This window comes from Leptonychotes weddellii, chromosome 5 (genome assembly GCF_054177405.1).
Source record: "Leptonychotes weddellii isolate Sample4059 chromosome 5, ASM5417740v2, whole genome shotgun sequence".
Lineage (NCBI taxonomy): Eukaryota > Metazoa > Chordata > Mammalia > Carnivora > Phocidae > Leptonychotes > Leptonychotes weddellii.
In genome coordinates, this window is record NC_138373.1 from 117,595,420 (window position 1) to 117,620,380 (window position 24,961).

General features: G+C 38.2%; 1 protein-coding gene and 1 long non-coding RNA gene across 3 annotated transcripts in view; one reads left to right on the forward strand and one right to left on the reverse strand.

Moving 5' to 3' along the window:
* Window positions 1–707: 707 nt before the first annotated feature.
* LOC145721841 (uncharacterized) lies at window positions 708–9,244 on the reverse strand. The gene is made up of 2 exons (XR_014145805.1): window positions 8,634–9,244; window positions 708–1,460 (listed from the first exon to the last, which is right to left on the reverse strand). It is a non-coding gene; the product is annotated as an uncharacterized LOC145721841 (long non-coding RNA).
* Window positions 9,245–9,910: 666 nt separating this feature from the next.
* The window catches only part of KCNMB4 (potassium calcium-activated channel subfamily M regulatory beta subunit 4), a 62,191-nt gene continuing 47,140 nt past the window's right edge, over window positions 9,911–24,961 (forward strand). For both annotated transcript variants that reach the window (XM_006732341.2, XM_081822068.1), the window contains exon 1: window positions 9,911–10,488. In XM_006732341.2, the coding sequence (XP_006732404.1) occupies window positions 10,153–10,488 (336 nt within the window). In that variant the 5' untranslated portion in view covers window positions 9,911–10,152. The remainder of the gene's footprint in view (window positions 10,489–24,961) is intronic.

Below are 24,961 nucleotides of genomic sequence, written 5' to 3' on the forward strand. Positions count from 1 at the left end.
ATTATACTATAATTGGCTCTAGGGGTAAAAAGCTATTTAGTTGCAAAAGAAAGTCCTTTCACCTTTTTAGTTTCAAATATATATTCTATGCTTCTTGTGGTGATACTATAATTTATATGATAAAACTCCATTTTCAGGGATTTTTTTTCACTGCACAAAGTTTTCCTTAGATATAAAAAATTTTTAAGAACTGAAAAGTTTATTTGAATTCTTACAGTATAATATAAAGCCAACCACTTAACTGGTCTTTTCCTTTTTGCCACTGAACTTGGTACACCGTAGGTGCTTGATAAATACATGTTGATTGAATGGTATAAATTGATATTTCAATTTGAAAATAAAATGTACAAATTAAAGCATTGGGCTTTGAAATAATTTACAATTTTTTGCTGTAATTTCATTTTCAAAATTCTTTTTTAAAGCATTTTCAATTAACTTGAAACTTTCAGATTTTTCCCACTCTACCCTTTCTAGTTGATTCTTCCTCTGAATCCTTCATTCAAAAACAGATCTTCCATTCTGTTACACCCAGTGCTTTTAAAATATGGGGCATCTGAGCATCCCTGCAAGGAAGGGCACATTTATTTAACTTAGATTTGCTTACTAGCATCAATTTTGCAGAAAGTTACTGAAAACCTAAATGTGCACGTGCATTAAAGGGATGTCCATCTTTAATGTTCTCTTAACCATAGTTTGTGTAGTTAAAAAAAAACAACCACCTAGGAATACCTACTAATTGGTTCCATTAAGACAGTCTGTGGATAATAAGCCAGACTTATCTCCGTGCCTTTTTAAAAGCTAGGTCCTAACAGCATGTCAGAAAGCTCTTTCCTTGCCAGTAGCATTGCCAGTGAATTAGATATCATAAATACATGACAGATCTAGGAGATGAAGCAAATAAACAGTGCACATCAAAATCGGGATCTAAATCTAACCCAATTTTGTGTGTTGAGTTGCCTCAAATAGGATACACTGAGTCAAGATAATTACTTTCCCACTTTGGTTGCTAAAAGAATAAAGGATGGTGGAATGTAACATGTCTTAAGAGAGTGGGTCATATGTAGATCAATGTAAATTGTAACTTGCCAAAAACACTGATGTGATTTTCAGCTATATTGAAAGTATAGTGCTCAGAACAAGGTGGGAAGTCGCTGTATTTTAAGAACTGCCGTGATTGGGGAAGGCAGAAGGAGAAAAGGATGTGGCATGCCTTCTAGCTGACAAGCAATATACTAAGTGTTTTACATGCATTATTGTATGCTGTCTTTAGCATAGCGTCATAAGGTAGGTTTTAGTATCCCCATTTTACATTACATTTTAAATATACAAAAAAAAAAAAAAAAAACCAAACCAGGAAGTAGGAAACTTTAGCATTAGAGAATAAACTCTAGAAACATGGTATCTGTCTTCAGGTATCAAATTCAAGAGTTGTCATTCATTTGCGGGTCTGAAGAACAGAACTAGGACCAAAAAGAGAAAAAGATTTCAGTGCAGTATTAAAACTGAGGTAATTAAGATTTTGGAATGAGTTGGTTTGTAAGGCATTAGATTCAACCTCAGAACATAACTAAGGAGAAACTGGGCAGTGTTCTGTGTACAAGGTAAGGAGTTGAACTGGATGACCGTGAATGTTCTGTTCATGGAAAAAGTGTTAAAGTGGGGTAATTACTGTATTTTAGCAAACCTAGTTGTGAACCATTAGGTACAACCTAATTGTACCACTAAGGAAGAAAAGAGCTCGATTAAACTATGATGAACCATGAATTACAAAAATGCATACCAATTTCAAAGATGTCATGCATGGAAGGAACGTGCATCTTAGAGTTGATATTGTAGACCTTGGAGAAGCGACAGTGGACAACTAAGGGGAGACACGACAAGCTGTCTTCAAATATAGGAAGGACTTAAATGAGGGCAAGTTTCAAACCAGCAGGTGCAAGTTGGATGAGACATATTGTGGTTCTGTATATCAAGGTGCAGTCCCACTGTACTGTTAAATGAAGTAAGGATTCCATCAAAAATGTTCAAGCAGAAACTGGATGACTATCAAGGGGCTATTGAGAGGACTGCCTTCTTGAGTAAAAAGTTGGATTTGATAACTTCTAGGCCTCTTTTCAGCTTTTTAAGATGTTGATACCCTTTTTTGGTCTGAAGTTGAGGAATATGATGTCCTCAGGGCTGAAAGATGCTCAGTACTTAAATGCTAAATACTTAAAACATTGACCCTTCTAAAATGTACTCTTCTGTGAGTCATGGATAAGGTGTTTACTTATAATTACTGCTATATCTTTGGAGAGATTTAAATAAAAAAGAATTACAAAAGGCAACTTTATTCAACCTTTTTTTTTTAACTTTAGGAGTAAGAATATGAAACTTACTAAGAAAGCACAACAAATAGTAAATCATGTGTGTATATTCACCAGATTTATTTATGTATTCTAGTGCTACATTAAAAGGAGGGAGGAGACCGTTTCTGATAAGTTTCAAGGTAAATGTTTAGCCTGAAATTACACATTGCATTAGTGTTCAGTCTCGTTTTCTGCTACAATAGTGATCACAAAAATTAAGCAGTAATCTGATTTCTTCTGTAGAAAGAAAACGGGTAATTTAATTTGATGTATGAAAATCTCAGTTTGGGTTGAGATAGCTGTGGAGAGCTCACCAGAGGCAAAGTTAACCCTCTAGTTAGGTAATTTTCAAACTTAATGTGCATAAGAATCACCTGAGAAGCATGTTAAAATGTCAATTTTAGGCCTCATATTTAGATTTTATGACTCAAATGAGACCAGGAATACATTGTTCTCTAGTAAATACAGGTCATTTCTGAAGTTAGTGAACTACAATTTACACTTAAACTATACTTTGCCTACTGTGCAAGTACTAACTAGAATAAAATCTTAAAGTTCTGGTGAAGTCCAACTAAGCTAATACGAGGATAATGTATTCCTATGTATCGGGGGCATTCATTTACTTTTTCCTGTATCATCCAATGTTCTAGTGCAGAAACCACATTATTACAGTAGTACTTACTAGAGCAGAATACAAGGAGAGCTAAATCCATTCCTGAGTATAAAAAAGCAAGGATTTTTTTTTTTTTCCCTTTAAACCTTTGCTATTTCCAGGGGACGTTTTGCCAGACATTAGGTTTCTGCTTCAGTTTGCACAAAAACTGCTAAGGGCAACTATGTGCATTATCAATTCTATGTCCATCAACTGAAAGTTTTTCTTTAGTCCAGTCATCCTGTTGTATAAATACTATGACCTGACAAAAATTTAATGATGTATTTCTTTATCGTAAGAATTCAGTATTCAGTTTAAAAAGCTGATCATTTCCAGATGTTTGCCATACAGTTTTCCCTCAATCACTTAAACGACTTCTTGAGAATGTCATAAAATTCACAGTAAGTCTTCTTTGTTGTAATAATTTCCTATCTCTGTTGAAAACCCAAATTGCACGTCTCATAGCTTATGCTCACCAACTGACACATGCCAAAATAGTTTAGTTAATACGATTACTTAAAAAAAAATTTATTTTTAAGTAATCTTTATGTTTAACGAAGGGTTTGAACTCACGAACCCAAGATCAGGAGTCACATGCTATATGGACTGAGCTAGCCAGGCATCCCTAAGACTACTTCTATGTAGCAAAACTAGTTTTTCATTCATCATGTGATTTATCTTTGTTTTCATTTCCAAGGCCTGATAGGCATCTACCACACTATAAATATGTTTTGACATTTTCTTAGGGAAGGTGAAATAAAACTGGCCCTATTTATGCCAAAAGTGGTAGTTCCTTCAAACAACAGTAGAGAATACCAGGTAAAGAAAACAGAATTTTTCACTCTTAATTTTCATAAGCATATCCTGATGAAAAGTAGTATTCCAGGAATTTGCATTTGTATTTGCCTAAGTAATATTTTGACTACATAATTTTTAAAACCTTGAAGAAGTGATGTTTTTCTTCCAAGCCAACCAATTCTCCAGTATATACTGAAAGTAATTTGTTACAACACATGAGGTTCCTTTAAACATTTTGGAAGAAATGTACAAATTTCAAGGGTGGTATGATGTCAACAAATAGCTGATTCTGCTTGATTCTTCTTAGGATCAGCCCTACTGATATTTATAATGAAAAAAAAAATATTTTAAAGAGTAAATGCTGATTATCCTTCAAAAATATACAGCTCAATGAGAAGAAATTACATGTGGGAATGCCATAAATAGTTTCATCTTTTGTATAAAAATAAAGATTTGGGGCAGCCAGAATGTTTGAAAGCTACCTTTAAATCTGTTACATACTGAACATTTATTTTAAGATGTAGTTTTAATTATCATATGTAGCAGTTGCATGAAAACTGGGCTGTCTTTTTTAAAAATTTTATTTTTAAGTAATCTCTACACCAGTGTGGGGCTCAAACTCAACCCCAAGATCAAGAGTTACATGCTGTACTAACTAAGCCAGCCAGGCACCCCAAAACTGGGCTGTCTTAAAAGAAAATGTGAGCTGTTAAATATTTTCCCTCTTAATATCCTTCAAATATAAAACAAGTTGAATGAAAATATACCTGTTTTTAAAATGCAAGTCATATGTTACTACTCTGCTCAAAAAGTCATTTCCAGATTTCCTTTTTTAATCTAAAGTTCCATGTATTTTTTTCATTTCATTCTAAATTATTTAATATTTGAATATTAAATTAGTTGACTTGCACATCACTGTTTGGAATCCAAATTCTGTCTACTTGAGCCAAAATCATTTTCCCAGCTTCTCTCTGCATTGGCAATGACATTGTTAATTAATGAACAACAAAATCCATCATCCTAGAAGTGTATGTACGTTGGATAGCATGGAAAAGAAAGGTGTAGACTCTTGTTTCAGAGAATATTAAAACTGGGTATCCTTAGCAACTTTGAATTATTATTTTTTTTTAGCATTTTGGGATAAGAATATGATCTTAGTTTTCTAAACCATTATCAAAAGGGAATACTGAAGAAACTGAAGATTAGTCTAGAAGGAATAGGAGAGTAGTCTTCCCACATCTGAAGTAGAATCACTTGTTTTTTTTGTTTGTTTTTTTAAGTACGCTCTACATCCAACGTGGGGCCTGAATTCAGGGCCCTGAGATAAGGAGTCATAGGTTCTGTCGACTGAGCCAACCAGGTGCCCCTGAAGTGGAATTTTTTGTAAAGCAGGTTATCCTACATAAACACCAGAGGGCAAATTAAAAACCTTTACATGGACATGGCAAGATAGATTTCAATTCACAAGAAAGTACTACTTCATAATTTTTTTAAAGATCCAAAGATCAAATGTCCAGTCTTAGGAGTTAATGAATTTTTCATCACCGGAAATGTCCAAGTGAAGGCAAGAAAACTATTAGAAATATTGTGCAATTTCCTGCATTAAGAGGAGGGATAGGCTCTTCTACCCTAGAACTATTGTTTTAATAGTTCCCCATGTTTACTTCTACTTTGAATCTAGCTTGAATTTCTAACAAGCTTATCTGAAACCTAAATATTACACTTAGTCTTTCTCTTCCACATAAATCTGTACTACTTATATTTGCTATGCATCTATAAAGAGCTATTTTCAACGAACAAGTGATTCAGAGTAAAATTAAACTGGAGGAACTGGTTAAATCACTAGATCCTCATCCTCTACCCACGTCCCCCTTCACAGATATAACAGTAGGGATTTTGATCAAGCCTAACTCTACTTGAATTTAAGTATGCACATTTTAAATACATTTGTATTACCTATACTTCTTTTTTACTAACTACAGAAATTTCTTAGAGATGGTATAGTATAGCAGAAAATGGGCCTTGAAATTTGGCACTGTCAGTATGTGTGTAGCTTTACTTAATCTATTGTTCCGTCTTCATCTCATGGGAAGATTAAATTAGGGCATTTGTTTATATTAGGTGCTCAATAGATGTAAGCCCATTTTTCTAAAGACATACAATATTGTCTTAGCCACTGGGCTAGGAGGTACTCTCCATATTTTGGAATTATTAAAAAAACCTTTTGACTTGACTACTGGTAGATAGTAGTAGCTAAGTTTCTGAAGAACAGGGCAAGAACCAAGTCAACTTGGAATAAAAATCATAGAATCAAGAATCTTCTAGTCCAGGGACGCCTGGGTGGCACAGTCGGTTAAACATCCAACTTTGGGTTTCGGCTCAGGGTCATGAGATCAAGCCCTGTATCAGGCCCCTCTCTCCCTTTGCCCCTCCATGCTCTGGCTCTCTCTAAAATAAATAAATCTTAAAAAAAAAAAAAAAAATCTAGTCCAACCCTTTCATATGAGGAGGAGGAAACAATGTTAAGAACATCAATTATTTATGTCAAATTATTTAGTATTAAATGTTGGGACTAAAACCTTTTAGCTTCTTGCTTTCTAATTCCAAAGCTGATTTCCCTTTTACTACTTATGTGTATATATTATCTCCCATAGAAGATCACTTCCATTAACATGAACGATAATAGGTGGTAAGAATTTAGGAACTCCAGCCATACTTCCACTACCATATTATGAAATTACTAATATGAAGTGATTGTGCTTTTTGCTTCCCTTTCTCAACTGCAAACATAGAGGCTATATGCAAACAAATCTGAACTTAAAAAAAATATTTTTATGTGCTATGTGAATTGTGTAAGACTGATGAATCACAGACCTGTACCCTTGAAACAAATAATACATTCTATGTTAATAAAAAATATTTTTAATATTCTTTACTATTTCAAACAAAATGCAGTCTTTGAGAGCTTCCTTTCCTGCTTAATGTTAAATTAGGTGATGTTTAAGAGCCCTTACTGTTTTAATAGAAGTATAGAAAGTATATCTTTTAATAGAAGTATATATACATATGAAATTGTATATTGCAACTTTAACAGTCACAGGGCTTCTTGAAGAATACTGATCATGAGAACAAATTATAAATAACAATGGTTTTAATGTTCTTGCTTAGATAGGTTTTATTTTTCTTTTAAAAAGAACATCGGGGCTTGGCAATGATTCTCCTGAAAACATTGCTGCAGATAATGATGTACACCAAATACGTTGGTCTGGTTCTGTGTATCACATTTTTAATCTTAATTCTAATTGGTGGCAAACATGCAAAGAAAGAACTAGCTTTTATTTCTGTACTGCCTCTGTCCACCACAGGAAACAAGATGCTAAGTGACTTCAGAGCTTAGTTATCTCTGAGATTCCCAAAGGTTCCTACCACTATCCTAACTTAGAGAGTCCATGGTGACTGGTTTTCAGAAACTGAGGGGCTTACTAAATGTTAGAAATGGGATATGGCAGCTCCACCTCAAGTAAATGAAACTAATAACAAACACAGTGTTCCATTAAGGATAAAACAGAAATTTATTTAATGTGGGAAGTCTTTTGATAGGTTTGACTTTCAATAAAAAAGACATGAAGATAATGAAAGGGTTCAGAAGAGAAGCAAAGCTAATTTAAAAATAGGAAATAAGGGAGAAAAGTAAATGTTTAAAGAACAGAAGGCTAGATGGTAACAGTTTCTTCAAATATTTTAATTATAAGGAAGGAGAGTGACTAAATGCAGAACTCCAGGGAAAAATGGATTTAAAAGCCCTTAAGAATTTAGGTTAAATTAAGACAGACTTTTCTGAAACTTGAAGACCATCTTCAGTTTTGAGGCAGAGGGTTCGTTCACAGAACTCTTGGAGCTCTGGAATCATTAATCATATTTATTAAATTATCTTTAGGCATCCCAACCCTGTGTTTTTTGAGCACTAACATAGGAGTTAGTTCTGCCTCAAGATTAAGTTGCTCAGCACACCAAGGAGGAATAATTGGGTCTTGCTATCTGCTCACCACTGCCTCAGATCTTAGACTGGCTTGAGCCTTCTTGAAAAGGAAGATGATTATAACCTGCAGTAGGAAAAAGATTCAGGCTGAAGACCTGTGATCTCAGGTTAAGCTGTTTCAACTATTAAACTCATTTCCCTTTTAGGTAATGTAATCACTAACAATTGTCTTTATGCGAACAGAAAGGGGAAAAATAATAATTCTTAGGTAAAGAAAGAAGGAAATCTACTCTCTCAAAGCTTGAGAAGTATTAAAGTACAAAGTGTCTCCCTGATTTGGAAGTTTTCCAAACCCTGTATCTTAATTTTTTCAGAAAAACACTTAGGGTCTTCCTGTAATTAAACTTGCTTTGCCGCGTGCTTGGAAATACTGTTACCTACCACATAAAGGAATGGAGTACTTCAAAGTAAAATATCAGAACTGCAGTTGAAAGATACTCAGTACCAGTTAAGTAACATTTGAAATCCAATAAAGAGAAGTCACGAATTCCATGACATTGTGTTTACATATTCATAAATACTCTTAAATGAGTATATCCATTTGGGACTTGCAAGTCAAGAAAAAGGTATGTTTACATATTTTGCAAAGAAGTGAACATTCTGATTCTTCAAAATGTAGGTCGAAATAGTTCTCAACTTTGATATTAGAAGTGTGGCTTGGAAAAAGATAATCTTAACTTAAAAAAAAAAAGGTCATGAAAAGAACAGAGGCTGAAGGTGTATGCACAGAGGCGGCGGGGGTGGAGGAAGCAACTGGAAGAATTAAGAGAGCAGGACGCAGCTCTAGAAACGGTACCTGTCCCAAAGCGGGTCTGCACGCCGCTGTCGCCTTGCACAGCGCTCCTGGAAAGCTCATCTACAAATTCCGGGGTGGGCCAAGGGTGGCAAGGTTCCTAAGGAAGGAAAGAGAACAGAAATGATTCTGTTCTCGGGAGTCCGGGAGCCAGGGGGACCATCCTGATCAGGAAAGTGGTGTCTCTTTCCAGGGCTTCAAACCTCTCCACCTGTTTCCTTCGGTCCCTATTCATTCGGTCCCAGCCTTGGGGCAAATCGAGTTGGGGTCCGCCCGGCTGCGGGAGACCTAAGTTTCCGATAGGTCCAGCCAGCACCCGGGCAGCGAGTTTCCTTGGTCTCGCCAGTCGCAGGCTCCTGCCCCACGCGCGATGTCTCCACAGCAAACTCCGCCTGAATCAGCCTGTTTCACTCCTATCCTGGCGCCCTCGGGACGGGCCGGGGGCCGGGCAGCGCGGGCCCGCGCCGAGGCGGTTGGGAGGGCTAGGACCCCGCGGCCGGACCGTTACCTCGCTCGCTTGGCGTGGAAGGGCGGCGGGGGGAAGGGGGCCGCGCGGTGGGTCACGCCTCCCGCCCCGCCGCGTGCCGGTCCGCGCGCCCGCCCAGGCCTGAGAACGCGTGGCGGGGTCTCCCCCGGGCGCGCCCAGCGCACGCCGCTCGCCCGAGAACTTCCTCCCCACCCGCCTGGCCCGGTGGCACGTTTCCCCGGAGCGCCCGCTGCCTGGCCGCCGCTGGCTCGCTCTCCCGGCTGGCTGACCAATCCCGGTTTGGAGTTCAAGATTCCCGCCGCTCCACTTGCACTACGCCCTCTGCCTGTTTTCTGTTTTTGTTTTAACTTTCACTCGGGTTAAGCTCTACCGACCCTAAGCTTTCATCTCAGACGTTTCTCCAAGGGGGATTTAAGGAGGATCTCAAGCGCCAGTCGCCGCTCTCCCTGGTGCTCGCCCGCCCCTCGCCCACGGGAGACGTCCCCGGGGCGGGCGGGGCGGGAAGGCCCCGGTTGGCGGCGGGTGGGGCCGGGTGGAGCCGCCTCCCGCACGGGGGAGCCCCCGGGCTCGGCCCAGCCCAGCCGCGCCTGCCCTCTGGGCAGCTGCCCGGAGAGCCCGCGGAGGAGCGGCTGGCGGGCGATGGAGACGGGGAGACACCGGGCGAGAGGAGGCGGGGAGGGGGAGGCGGGCAGAGCGCGGAGGCGGAGGCTGGCAGGGGGCGCTGGAGGCAGGAGCCGCCCGTGCGCTCCTCGCGCCCGAGGGTGCAGGAGGTTCTGAAGCAGCGGTCGCACCGCGAGCCTCCGGGGCCCGACTGGCGGCGGGGCTGGCGGGGGGTGGGGGTGGGGCGGGGGGCGCTGCCGCCGCCGGGGGCGTCGCCGGCCTCGGCCCCTTTGTTCTCGCGCGCTCCCCCTCGCCGCCCACTCCCCTGCTGTCGCGCGGCGGCGGCGGCGGCTCCTCCCGCCCGAGGCAGTCAGGCTCGGCGCCGGGGGCGGGAGGGGGCGGGGGGAGCGCGCCAGCCGCCCGGAGTGGGGGGCGATGGCGAAGCTCCGGGTGGCTTACGAGTACACGGAAGCCGAGGACAAGAGCATCCGGCTCGGCTTGTTTCTCATCATCTCCGGCGTCGTGTCGCTCTTTATCTTCGGCTTCTGCTGGCTCAGTCCCGCGCTGCAGGATCTGCAAGCCACGGCGGCCAACTGCACGGTGCTGTCGGTGCAGCAGATCGGCGAGGTCTTTGAGTGCACCTTCACCTGTGGCGCCGACTGCAGGGGCACCTCGCAGTACCCCTGCGTCCAGGTCTACGTGAACAACTCCGAGTCCAACTCCAGAGCGCTGCTGCACAGCGACGAGCACCAGCTCCTGACCAACCCCAAGGTAAGGACGCCCCGCGAGCGTGCCTGGCTCCTGCCGAGGTCTTGAGGTTTGGGGGAGCCTCAGTGTCAGACGCCGCGCCGGGTGGGCTCGAGGTATGCTCTCGTTCCTAGGAGGAGACGAGGCCGGCGTTGGAGGCTGTACTCAAACCCGCAGTGGGCACCGCCGGGAGCCCCGGGGCCCGGTCCTTGAGGTGGGTTTGTGTGAGGCGACGTGTGGTGCCCTGAGGCTTTCTTTACACATCTCTCTTGTCTGGTCTCACATTTTGAGACCTTGGCCCAGCTCAGTCCGGCGCCTGCAATACGGACTTTGGAGACCTGCAAGGAGCCGAAAGTTAACTTTTCCTCTCGTTAAAGCCAGTGGGGAGCAGGGATCCACCTACTCGGACGCACGGTCAAGGTCTGAGCTCCCACTGGCCGCGTCAAGCACTCGCTTAGGGAGGTCGAGGGGGTCTTTAAGGGCCCTTGGAAGATGTTGGAGGGTTCCTTGCCTTTGAACTCTAAACAGACGTTTTTAACTTGGGATGCAAAGATGAGGGTGATTTCCACAAACGACGTGGAAATCACATGCGAAATTCTGGGTAGGTCTGTTCTGGGGGGTACCGAGAGTTCCTGGTTTTCAGGAAATAGATTCTCAAAAGGGTCGCGAGGAAGCCTAGTGACTCTGTGTGTCTAGGGACTCTTCGGGAGCCATCTGGAGAACGGTAAAACTTACTGAAAATAGAAACCCCTTCGTGAAATGTACCGAATATTCCTTCCCCGGCAACTTTTTTCATTCTCTCAAGCAAAAAAGAAAAAACCTGGTTAGGACTCGAGGGATGGAGAGCGGAGAGAGGGAGACTCAGAAAACTGTTCCCAGCGGAGAAAAAAAAACTTATAAAAAGCAGTGTCCTCAGTCTGTGAACTAATTGAGCTTTGTAGTACACCTGCTTCTGCAAGAAGGCTTTTCTTTGTTTTTTATCTTCTGTTGATCTGTTCTTACTGTCCTAGTCGCTTAACTATCGAGTAAAGGTGTGTTTCTTCTTTAAAGTTACTGTCATTTTCCCTCTTTGTGAGGGCTCTGCTCAAAGATCAACCAGAAAAACAATCCAAAAGGGAATGAATCTTGTGTACACAGGATAACTTTGTTAAATGTGACAAGATGTATTAATACAAAAGAAAACATTTCTATATTAGCATTTTAAGAGAACTTAAAACAAACTTACTACTTCTCTGCAGTAAAACTCCTGGTCTTGTTTCCTAAGCAAATAGTTTAGGAATTCTTGAATTTGGGAAATTTTATTTTTTTATTTTTATTTTTTTTTTAAAGATTTTATTTATTTTTTGACAGAGACAGCGAGAGAGGGAACACAAGCAGGGGCAGTGGGAGAGGGAGAGGGAGAAGCAGGCTTCCTGCGGAGCAGGGAGCCCGATGCGGGGCTCCATCCCAGGACCCTGGGATCATGACCTGAGCTGCAGGCAGATGCTTAAGGACTGAGCCACCCAGGCGCCCCGAATTTGGGAAATTTTAAAAAAGGAATTCCTTTTTAAAAATATGACTCCTCTTTAAAAAAGATGTGCTCCTGCTGACAAATGTATATTCATTTACCTTAAAAATGAAGATAATATATAAGAAGTAAATATAAAAATACAGATTTAGATAAGGTATAATGTTCAATGTCTTGAAGAAGCCATGTCTCAAAAACAAATGTTGTAAGTTAATCTCCTAAAACTCAGGAATTTCAAAAGAAATCTTAGGGTTTTAGAAACATCACATTTTTTTCAGGATTAAACCAGTAATATAAAAGAAGGTGCCAAGCAGTAGTAGTGATTTAGAAATTATATGGTAGTTCATCATTTAGGAGGCATTGTTATAATTAGTGAAACACTGCTAATTAGTTTAAGATAGTGGTTCAGGCACTAATAATATATTACATACACATATACCAGTAAATGGCTAAAATCTAATCAAGACATTGAGAAGTTAGAATTTACTGCAAAAAAGCCTGCTTTGTAATTTCCAGGCAATTTTGAAGGATATGGCAGAAAAAGTAAATTGAGATCATTAGGACATAGATTTTTAAATCACTTGGAAGCAGTCATAATGCTTTATGTAATACTACAATTTTATCTCTCTCTTTTTGTTGCAAATAACCTGTTTTCTTCCAGTGCCAGTTCAGATCCTGGCAACAAATGTTTTGAAAAAGCATCTGAACAAAATGACGTTTTATAAAGTTAAGTATTCAAGAAATGACAGAGCTGGAGAAAGATATTTATGCTACCAAAAAGTGATGAACAACATCCCAGTCAATTAGTCAAGGTTTCCTCAGCCAAACCAGTCAGTATATATATATATATATATATATATCTTTATACAAATTATGATTACATTATAGCATTTATAGAGCCTAAGTTTGTTCTTTTGCAGTCACCATTCTACTTTTGAACAATTAAATGCTCAATTTGGAAATTCTTGTAAGCAATTAGTGATGAAAAATTCAACATAACCAAAATCTTGTGCCAGAGTCTGGTACAAAAGCAGAATGTGTCCACAGTGCTCTTGTAATCAGGCAATACCCATTGTCCTCTTCTCTTGCCTCTTGGGTGCCTACATCTTTTCTTTGCGTTACATTGCCTATTTATCAAAGACTCTTTGTAGAATGTCTGGATTCCCTTCAGTGCCATGGGTTCTAATCACCTTCAACCTTTTCTTCTTTGTGACCCACTACACAAGAAACCATTTAGGAATCACTTCTCAGGAAAAAAAAAAAAGAACAAGGACTTTCCCCCACCCTTCCCTTGAGTTTGCTGGATTAATTATAGTAAAAAGCAGGGTAAGGGAAAGAATATTGCAAATGTATAATTTCTTAAGCCACAGACTACTAAGGAAGATAGTGTGAATAAATGTGACCTTTGACTAATATTCTCTTTAAAATATCTTTAAGTGCTATTCAGCTTATTTATGTTTTGAATCATATCCATATTGTCAAGGATGATCACTGATTCTATCCAGTCACGTAATATAGTATTCAAGTCAACTAGTTATGCATAGGGCAATGGCCTGCTCTGGGATTTAACCATAGTGAAATCTAAATGTGGGATCAGCTTCCTCTTGCTACTTTTCCCATCACTGCATTATTTCTGAGTGGCTTACAGTTGTGTGGGCTAAGAACTTTGGTTCTTAACCATGGCTGCACATTAGAATCACTGGGGGAACTTGAAAAAGAGATTCTGATGCTTGGGTCCCGCCTTCAGGTCTTGGGAGAGTCTGAGTCTTAGTGTTTTTAAAAAAGTTCTGCAAGTGATTCTAATCTGTAGACAGAGTCAAGAACCACTGGCTTAGAAAACATACTCATCAGTTGTGCAAGAAAAGTAAAATAAGAACCAAAAGGATTCATTGTGATTAATATTTGTGTTTTTAGGTTAAAAGATGTTACTGATGCTACTGAGTATAGGGAGCTGGTATAAAAGGAGGGACTCAAGGAAATTCTGAAGGAAAAGAAGAGAATCATTTAACATTCGTGTAGAAATGATCATTTAAAATTGGTTTAGTATAGGGGTGCCTGGGTGGTTTAGTCGGTTAAGTGTCTACCTCATGCTCAGGTCATGATCTCAGGTCCTGGGACCGAGCCCCATACAGGGTTCTCTGCTCAGCTGAGAGTCTGCTTCTCCCTCTCACTCTCCCTCTGTGCTCTCCTGCTTTCTCTCTCTCTCACATAAATAAATAAAATCTTTAAAATGAAATAAATTAAGTATAATATAAATGGAATGAACTTACATAGTTCCAGACATTTGATTTTGCATCAATATATACATTGGGTGGCAAAGAAAAGATGAATTTTTAAAACTGCCTCTTGTATGTGCATCAAGAGAGTGGGTGATTAGAGGCCATATGTTTTATTTTTCTCTGAGTTTTTTTTTTTTTTTTTTCATTTCTTTCTCTGGTCTGAAAAACCTAGACACAAAGGAAAAAAGTCTGTTTCTAAGAAATCAGTATTGTGAAAGAGAAATTTACTGAAGAGAAGAAACACTTTAGACTTTGAGTGTATCCCCCCAAACTGGATGTCCCTAACTGCACCCTTGCAGCTTACAGTCACCTTCTTGGTATCCTTCACATACTTACTAGCGTGTCCCAACCCCCCCACCCCTATCCCCCTACCCCCTAGCCACACATCCTGTGTAGGCAGGGTGGTCTGTTGGGGTTAATTTCTGAACTCCATCCTTGAAATAAATATTCAGTGTGATATACTTTGTGACCTAGAGAGGTCCATCATATGAAAACTAAGGAATAAAAGGCTAAGCTGAGTTGTGACAATTTCTCTACTATCTTTATTTCTCTATGGTAAAAGTGGCTTGCTGTGGTTTTTCCTCTGGTGGTTATATTAAGTAACTTTTAGTAAGTAGGTAAAATTCCATTCTGCCAATACTTGCTTAACATCTGTGATCAAAGAACGGAGCAAGAAACAGGAGGACATACAAAGAAAAGTTTATTCATTTAACTTTGTTAAATGTCTCCTCTGTGCTATGCATGCTTGCAGGTTCTGAGACTAGAAGAGAGATCAAAATAAAGTCTCTGCCCTCATGAAGTTTGTGTTTTGGTGGATGGTGACAGACAAGAAATAGATTTATCATGTGATGTCATGTAATGATAGGTGTGTAAAGATAATTCAAGCAGCATAAGGGTACAGACAGTGGTGGAAAAAATGAAGGGCTACCCTTTTGCATAGGATGGTCAATTAAGTGACATTTGTACGGAGACCCAAAGAACATGAGGGCATGAGTAGAGGCATAAAGGACATAAAAGGGTCAATCATGTGGCTATCTGGAGAAAGTGTTTCACAGGCTGAGGGCACAGCAGGTGCACAGGCCTTGGGGCAAGTGGCTGCCAGGCTAATGGGAGGAACAGGGAGGATGACAGTGAGGCAGGACTATAGCAAGCAAGATGGAAAACAGTGGGAGGTGAGGTTACGCCTTACAGATCATGATATGGACTTTGGATTCTCTTCTACGTGTGATGGTAAGCTGTCTGACATTAAGCAGGACTGAGTTATAATCAGACTTAGACTTCTACACAATGTAAATGATCCCTCTGGATGCTGACTTGAGAATAGAATTTGTGTGTGTTTTTGTGTGTCCATGCATATGCACATGCTTGCATGTGCAAGGTGAGAGATACGGGGACAAGACTGAAAACAAGGAGTACAGTAGGGAAGGCAAATGATGAAGGTAACTTAGATCAGGAGGGAGCACTGGTGAAGTTCACTGCTGGCCTGGTCAAAGATGACTCCTCAGTTTGTGGAGCACAACCGGGTGAAGGGAGGTGATTTTACTAGATGGTAATCCAGAGAAGAGTAGTTTTGGAGGAGTGTGAATGAAAAGCAAGGAGTTAGTCTTAGATATGTCTAACAGACACACAAGTGAGGATTAATCCATGTGTTTCTGCCCTTAACAAGAGCATTCTCTAGCAAAGAACATGAATAACTATCAAAGGAGATGCATTGTTAACTTCTGAGGGAAGCACAAATACCATGATAGGAACGTCTAGAGAGGAAAGATTAGGAGAAAAGCTTCATGGGGAATGAAACATTTGCTATGAAATTTTGAGAAGGAATAGGATTTTCATCTGGGGAAGAAAAGTAGGGAGGAATGAAGAGAACATCAAGGAAGAGAAAATGCCAAGAGCGAAGCTGTAGAGCTGTGTGAGTACAGGCTGATTGGAGGAATCATCAGATAGACCATGTGGTTGGAACACCGGGTACAAAGAGTGGAGATTTATGGCTAAGGCAGGAGAGTAAATTGGGATCAATAATGTCATTGATAGCCAGCATGGGTTTGGTGACATTGGGAAACCCTGATAGGAAGAGTAATGCTCCCCCCTACCAAGATGTCCACATCCTAATCCCCAGAACCTGCAAATATCTTATGTTCCATGGCAACGGGGAATTAAAGTTACAGATGGAGTTAAGGTGGCTAATCAGTTGACATTAAAATAAGGGAGATTATCCTGGAGGGCATAGGGTAGTCATAAGGGGCCTTTAATGCAGAAAGAGGAGGTCAGAGTGATGCAATATGAGAAAGACTTAACCAGCCATTGCTAGCTTTGAATACAGAAGGGGGTCATGAGCCAGGAATGCAGGCAGCCTCCCTTTCCAAGGAAGCGGGAAAAGGCAAGAAAATAGATTCTCCCTTAGAGGATCCAGAAAGGAATACAGCCCCTGCTGGTGTCTTGATTTGAGTTCAGGGAAACCCTTTTGAGAATTCTGACCATTAGAATTTTAAGATAATAAATTTGTGTTGTTGAAGCCACTAAGTTTATGTTACAGCAACAATAGGAATCTAATACAGAAGCCAAGGAAGGTTTTTGAGTAGGTGAGTAATAATGATCTGATATTTAAAGCTATTGTCAGAACATTAAAAATCCACCTATATTATAGCTCTTTAGAAAAAAGCTAATCTGCAGACTACTAGGATCTTTCTGTCTGAGATTACTTATCATGATCCATCTCTGAAATCCATTGTTGTTTATGAAGATTTCAATTATTTTTAGGATCCCCCAAAATTACATATCTAAAACAGTAATCAGAGACTTTTTACTTTTACAAAAGAGACTTGTTATGTTACAATATATTTTGGTTACATTTTGGGAAAAATGCATTTATTTTATCACAAACTACCTCAGTTATAAAGCTTTCTATAGGTTGTTGACACATTTTGTTTATTTAAATCATTTTTTGGCACTCATTTATGAATGAAGATGTCATGTTTTATTTACCTTGGGTTCAGTGTTTTTTCAGTCTCTAGCAGAGTTTCATATTCAGTTGAGTTCCTAGATAAATAGTATATACATTTATATTACAGTTACTCAAGTAAAATACTGAACAAAAGAGTTCTTAATATTACATATGTTTCTCACTGTTCCTCATGCTATGACTTAGGTACTCTCTAGGACACATAAATGTATAAAAATGTGTACTTTTGAGTTGTAGTCATAACTTCTTTTTTTTTTTTTTAAGATTTTATTTATTTATTTGACAGAGAGAGACACAGCAAGAGAGGGAACACAAGCAGGGGGAGTGGGAGAGGGAGAAGCAAGCTTCCCGCTGAGCAGGGAGTCCAATGTGGGGCTTGATCCCAGTACCCTGGGATCATGACCTGAGCCAAAGGCAGACGCTTAATGACTGAGCCACCCAGGCGCCCCATAACTTCTTCTTTTATTTTAAAATAACCAGTGTATAAATTGAAAGTCATGTGTTATATAAATTATTTAATTGGTGACTATTTTTGTAAATAAATGAATTTAAATAAATTTATTTCATGCATTTGCTTTGTTTGGCAGCAGAATCCAGCAGATTGGGTCACTAGAAGGTCTGTCTGTATACTGAAGCACATGTGAAGGAATATCCATTCATCTAATTTTTCTTTATCACTCATCTGGTTGATACACCAGACTAAATGGACTTTGAAACCTTATCCAATGTCGTTTACTAGTTGTAATGTAACTATATTGCAGTAGCATGTATTGATGATGCATCTCATTAGAGAAAATTAAATCCTAGAAACTTAAATCTTAAATCCTATAAGTTTAATCCAATTTTTCCTTTGTAATAAATACATTTACAGAATTGTTTTTATCAGAACTTTTTTTTAAAAATAGTTCTAAAGAACAGAAAACCAGAAAATAATATTGATTAGTGAAGGCTAAATCCTCAATTCTGATGATTATAATTACTTTCTGTTTTCTCTATTTCAAGGATAAAAATAGCAACAAAATTCATCTTTATCTCTCTTACCTGCTTCTGTTCTGGAACCTTTTGTTTCTTTCAATGGTACCATTATTCTCTGCTATTAATACTTGTAAAAATTTTCACTGCCATTGTCCTAGTCAAAACCATTATCATTTGCTTTGATTATTTCAATATCTTTTTGCTGATCTCCTTATATCTAGTCCATTTTATCCTGCAAACCAAGGGTTCTCAAAGTGTGGTCAGTGGACCAGTAACATCAGTATCATCTGTGAATTTGCTAGAAATTCACATTCTCAAGTTTCATCATAGGTCCTCTAAATCAGAAACTCCACTCCAGTTTCTGACTTAGTAGTTCTATGTTGAAGTTCCAAGAATTTGTATAGTAAAAAGTATATAAATACGTGGGGGAAATGAAATGATATAAAGCAAACGGTCCAAAAGAAGGCAAGGAAAAAGAGAAAAAGAAATGTACAGGTGGAATACCAACAACAACAAAAAATAAGATAGCACATTTAAACCTCAATTTATAAGCGATTATATTAAATATAAGTGGACTAACTTCCATTTAAAAGACAGAGATTGTAGAGGTGCCTGGGTGGCTCAGTCGTTAAGCATCTGCCTTCGGCTCAGATCATGATCCCCGGATCCTGGGATCGAGCCCACATCGGGATCCCTGCTTGGCAGGAAGCCTACTTCTCCCTCTCTCACTGCCCCTGCTTGTGTTCCCTCTCTCGCTGTGTCTCTCTCTGTCAAATAAAATCTTAAAAAAAAAAAAAAGACAGAGATTGTAGACTGGAAAAAAACCCAAACAAACTCAAATATATGCTGTTTTTAAGAATCATACATAAAATATAAGGACACAGAACAGTTGAAAGTTAAAAGATGGGGAAATATGCATATAAACGTCAGTCAAAAAGAAAGAAAAGACAAAAGAAAAGCTGGGGTCTGCATTATATAGAGTAGACTTTGAGGCAAAAATTTGTTACTAGATAAAAAGGGACATTTTGTAATTATAAAAAATTTTAATTCAACATAATTTAATAATATTGGAATATACCTAAAAATATAGCCTCAAAATACTTAAAAAAAAATAAAACAACTCAAAGGAGAAATACATGAGTCTATCATGATAGAGATTTTAACACACCTCTGTTTGGTGACTAATAAACAGTCCAACAAAATAATATCAATACATATATAATAGATTAACATGTTTAACAACAGCCACAGCTGACATATAGAATAGTGTATCCAGTAGTAGCAAGGTGCACATTATTTTAAGTGCTCCTATAACATTTACAAAAACTGATGATACCCTGGGTCATAAAGTAAGCCTCAACAAATTTTAGAGGAGTGAAATAATAAAGATTATATCCTCAGTGAAATTAAACTAACAGTTGTTAAGTTTTACTGAAAGACATAGAAAATATGAGAAGTTCATCAGGGAAAGAATGAAATTATGAATAAATGGTGCTTGAACAATTAACTCTACATAAAAAGGAAAATTTGACACATAATTCACATTCATAAAAACCAGTTCCAAATGGAAGAAAAACTAAATATGAAAACTATAAAACTTTCAGGAGGTGGCATGGGAAATATCTTTATGACATGTGTTTAAGAAATATTTTCTGAAATGAGGCTAAAAGAACAAATCATAAGAGGAAAAGACTGATACGTTTGAACACATTAAAATAACAATTTCTGTATGACTAAAATTATTATAAACAAAGTGGAAGTATAAGCCAAACTCTAGTAGAAAATAATGGCAAACAAGTAACAAATAATAAACAAAAATGAAAATGTCTACAAATCATTAAGACAATGGTATAGACAATGGGAAAATGAGCAAAGGATATGTACAAGTAATTCATGAAAAAAACTCAAATGATCAATAAATGTGAAAAGATGTTCAATTCCACTAATCTCATGGAAATCCAAATGACAACAGTAATGAATCACCATTTCACACTTACCAATTTGGCAAAACTTAATATGACCAAGTGTTGGTGAGGATTCAAGAAAATGGTAGTTTTACCCATTGCTAGAAAATTGGTTCAACCACTTAGGAAAATAATCAGACATACTAAGTGTAACTGAAGCTGTGCATACCCAACAACCCAACAATTTCACTTCAAGGTATTTACTCTAAAAAAAACTCTAACACATGTCCAGGGAAATATATATATATATATATATATATATATATATATATATATATGAGGAATTTCATTGCAGAATTGTGTGTAGTCCTGAAAAATAGAAACAACCTAATTTAATTAATTAGGATATTGGATGGGATACTTTAACAGGAACCTAATCACAGTGATCTAAACAAAGCAGGTACTGGTTGTGTTTGTTTGTTTGTTTGTTTGTTTGTTTTTTGTAAATGTCTGAGCCTGTAGGCAATCCATGGGGCTGTGCCTGTCTGATGTGGAAGGTTACCCAAAGACCCAGGTTCCTACCATCTTGTTGCTCTACCATCCCCTAACATGTTTTTTACTAACTTGATCATGTCTGCCTTTCAGGCAGTAGGACAGGGGAAATGTGAAAATAGAGGGCAGACAGCTTTCTTTAAAAAAAAAAATGACATGTAATTTACATAAAATGATATTTGCCCTTTTAATAGGTACAATTTTTAGTATAGTCACACAATTATGCAATCATTATCACTTTCTAATTTCAAAATATTGTCATCAATCCCCAAAGGAATCCCATACACATTAGTACTCATTCCCCATTCTCCTAACTTGGTCATGGTATATAATCATTTTTATATGTTCCTAGATTTGGTTTGCTAGCATTTTGTTGAGGATTTTTACATCTATATTTATCAGGTATATTGGTCTGTAGTTTTCTTGTGATGTCCTTGTCTGATTTTGGTATCATGGTAATAGAATTAGTTGGGAAGTGTTTCCTCTACTATTGTTTGGAAGAGTTTGTGATTATACACCATGATCAAGTGGCATTTATTCCAGGAATGCAATGTTGGTTCAATGTGCTAAGATCAATCAATGTAATACACCATATTAATAAAATAAAGGACAAAAATCACATAATTATCTCAGTATATGCAGAAAAAACATTTCACAAAATCCTCTTATGATTAAAAAAAAATCAGTAAACTAGGAATAAGAGAGAACTTCCTCAAAGAGCAACTACTAATAGCTAATATGCTTAATGATGAAAGGCTGAAAACTTTCCCCTAAGATCAGAAATAAGGATGTCTACTCTTGCCACTCCTGTATGATGTTGGAGCTTCTACCCAGGACAGTTAAGCAAGGAATAAAAAGACAGCCAGATTGGAAAGGAAGAACTAAAACTACCTCTATTTACAAATCACTTAATCTTGCATAAAGAAACTCCTAAAGAATCTACCAAAAACAAAACAAATGAAAAATTCATCTATTAGACATAATAAATTCAGCAAGGTTACAGAATACAAGGTCAATATACAAAAGTCAATTGTATTTTTATATACTAACAATGAACAATCAAAAAATGAAATTAAAAACACAATTCTATTTACACTATTATCAAAATAATAAAATACTTAGGAATGTATTTCACAAAAGAGTATTTTTAACAAAAGACTTGTACCCTGAAAACTACAAAACACTATCAAGAGAAATTAAAGACCTAAATAAATGAAAAGATATCCTTTGTTTGTGAATTGGAAGACTTAATATTGTAAAGATGGCACATTTCCCAAATTGGTCTACAGATCCATTGATATCCCTATCAGTTGGACTGTTGTTTGCAGAAATTGACAAACTGATCCTAAAATTCATATGGAAATTTAAAGGACATGAGGATAGCCAAAATGATCTTGAAAAAAGAGAACAATGGTGGAAGACTCACACTTTACAGTTTTAAAACTTACTGGAAAGCTACAGAAATCAACACTGTGTGGTACAAGACATACCAATCTATGGAATAGAATTGAGAGTCCAGAGTAAATGAACACCTTTATGGGTAATTGATTTTTGGCAGTTCTGTCAAGAGCATTCAACAGGGAAAGAACAGTCTTTTCAACCAGTGGTGCTGGAACAACTGTATGCATGCAAAAGAATGAAGTTGGACTCCTACCTCACACCATATACAAAAATTAACTTAAAATGGATCATTAACCTAAATGTAAGAGCTTAAACTATAAAGCTCTTAGAGGAAAACGTAAGTGTAAATCTTTATGACTTTGAATTAGGCAAAGTTTCTTAAATATGACATGAAAAGCACAAGCAACCAAAGGAAAAATTGATGATTGGACTTAAACACAATTAAAAACTTGTGTTTCAGAGGACACTATCAAAAAAGTGAAAAGACAGCCACAGAATGAAGAAAAACATTTGCAAATCATATATCTGATAAAGATTGAATATCCAGAATAAATAAAGAACTTTTACAACTCAACAACAATTAAAAAGGCAGATACGTGGAGTGCCTCGGTGGCTTAGTTGTTAAGCTTCTGCCTTTGGCTCAGGTCACGATCCCAGGGTCCTGGGATCAAGCCACACATCGGCCTCCCTGCTCCGTGGGAAGCCTGCTTCTCCCTCTCCCACTCCCCCTGCTTGTGTTCCCTCTATCGTTGTGTCTCTCTCCATCAAATAAATAAAAATCTTCTAAAAAAAAAAAAAAGGCAGAAAGCCAACTGAAAGATAGGCAAAAGATGTGAACAGATATTTTTCCAAAGAAGGTATACAAATAGCCAGTAAGCACATAAAAATATGTTCAAATGTGTACAGGGTGTCTTGGGATGATGAAAACGTTCGAAAACTTTTGTGGCAGTGATTGCACACTTCTGTGAATCTACTAAAAACCATTAAATTGTACATTCTATTTTTTTACATTTTTTAATTGTAAAATTTAAATTTTTAAAGGTTTTATGTATTTGAGAGAGAGAAAGTGAGCAAGAGCGAGAGAAAGAGAGCATGAGTTGGGAGGGAGGAGTAGAGGGAGAGGAAGAAGCAGACTCCCTGCTGAGTGGGAAGCCCAACATGGGACTCAATCCCAGGACCCTGGGATCCTGACCTGAGCCAAAGGCAGATGCTTAACCGACTGAGCCACTCAGGTGCCCCTGAATTGTACATTTTAAATGGGTGAATGAAATGGTATGTGAATTATATTTCAATAAAGCTGTTATCAGAAAAAATGCTGAAAGGAGATTTGCTTTGCAAATTTTGGCATTTCAAGTAACTCATAAAGAGGTGTCTTATTCAGTAAATGATGTTAAAACTTCTCTATTATTTGGAAAAACATATATTTTAAAATACTAATTTTCCAAATAAAATTTATTTGGAAAATACTCAAATTATTGGGAAAAAAGTTTGATAAAAATAAGATACAGATTTAATTAAAATAAAATTATAATTTTGATGGAATAAAAATTTTGATACATAAAAATAAACAGGGAAAGTAATAGATAAAATATAGGTAAATATTTGCATAATTTTTAGGGCTGTACAAGCCTTTCTAAACATGACACCAAGGGCAGAAATCATAAAAGAGTGCACTGATTTGTTTAATGACATAATAAGAAAAGCTTATATATGTTTTTAAAAAAACATTAAAATTTAAAGAAAAATTACACACTGGGGAGAATATTTGCACTGTGGTAGAGAAATGATTCAAAACCCAACATATGAAGAGCTCTTAGCAATAGATGACCATCTCTTCAGTAGCACACTAGGCTTGATGATTAATTTTATATGCCAACTTGCCTGGGCTAACAGATGCCCAGAGAACTAGTAAAATATGATTTCAAGGTGCATCTGTGAGGGTGTTTCTGGAAGAGATGAGCATTTGAATTGGTAGTCTCAGTAAGGAAGATCCATCTTCACCTATGCCAATGGACATTATCCGAACTGTCGAAGGCTTAAATAGAACAAAAAAGCAGAGAAAGGGCAGATTTGCTCTCTGCTTGGGCTGCAACATGTCATTGGTGTCCCTCTGACTGGGGGCCTTTAGACTTGAACTGAATTACACCTCCAGCTTTCCTGGGTCTCCATATGGTGAGCAACCGACTGTGGGACTTCTCAGCTTCCCTTATATGAGCCAATTCCTCATGGTAAATCTCTTATGTGTCTACATATATACTGTTGGTTCTGTTTTTCTGGAGAATCCTGACTAATACACAAGGCCAGAGAGTGAACAGTCAGTTTGGTGAAGAATTTCAACTAAGCAGACACATGGAAAATGTGTGTAATCTCACTAATATTCAAAGAAACTCCAATTATAAATGTTTCCAGGTTAATTCTATGAAAACAGATAACTTGAATCCTATCTTATTTTTTAATTTTAATTTTATTTTATTTAAATTAAATTAACATATAGTGGATTATTGGTTTCAGAGGTAGAGTTCTGTGATTTCATCAGTTGTCTATAACACCCAGTGCTCATTACATCACGTGCCCTGCTTAATGCCTGTCACCCAGTAACCCCATCCTCCCACTCTCCTCCCCTTTAATCCTATTTTAAAGTATGCCAGAGCACACAGGAAACAGGGAACACTTCTGAAATTTTTTAATGATTTTAAGAGTACATTGAAACAAACACCTATGATAGCATACATGTTCAGATGAAAATTATGGGACAACTTCACCTAAGAATATATTATGCAGCCATCAAAAGGAATGAAATCTTGCCATTTGCAATGACGTGGATGGAACTGGAGGGTATTATGCTGAGCAAAATAAGTCAGTCAGAGAAAGACATGTATCATATGACCTCACTGATATGAGGAATTCTTAATCTCAG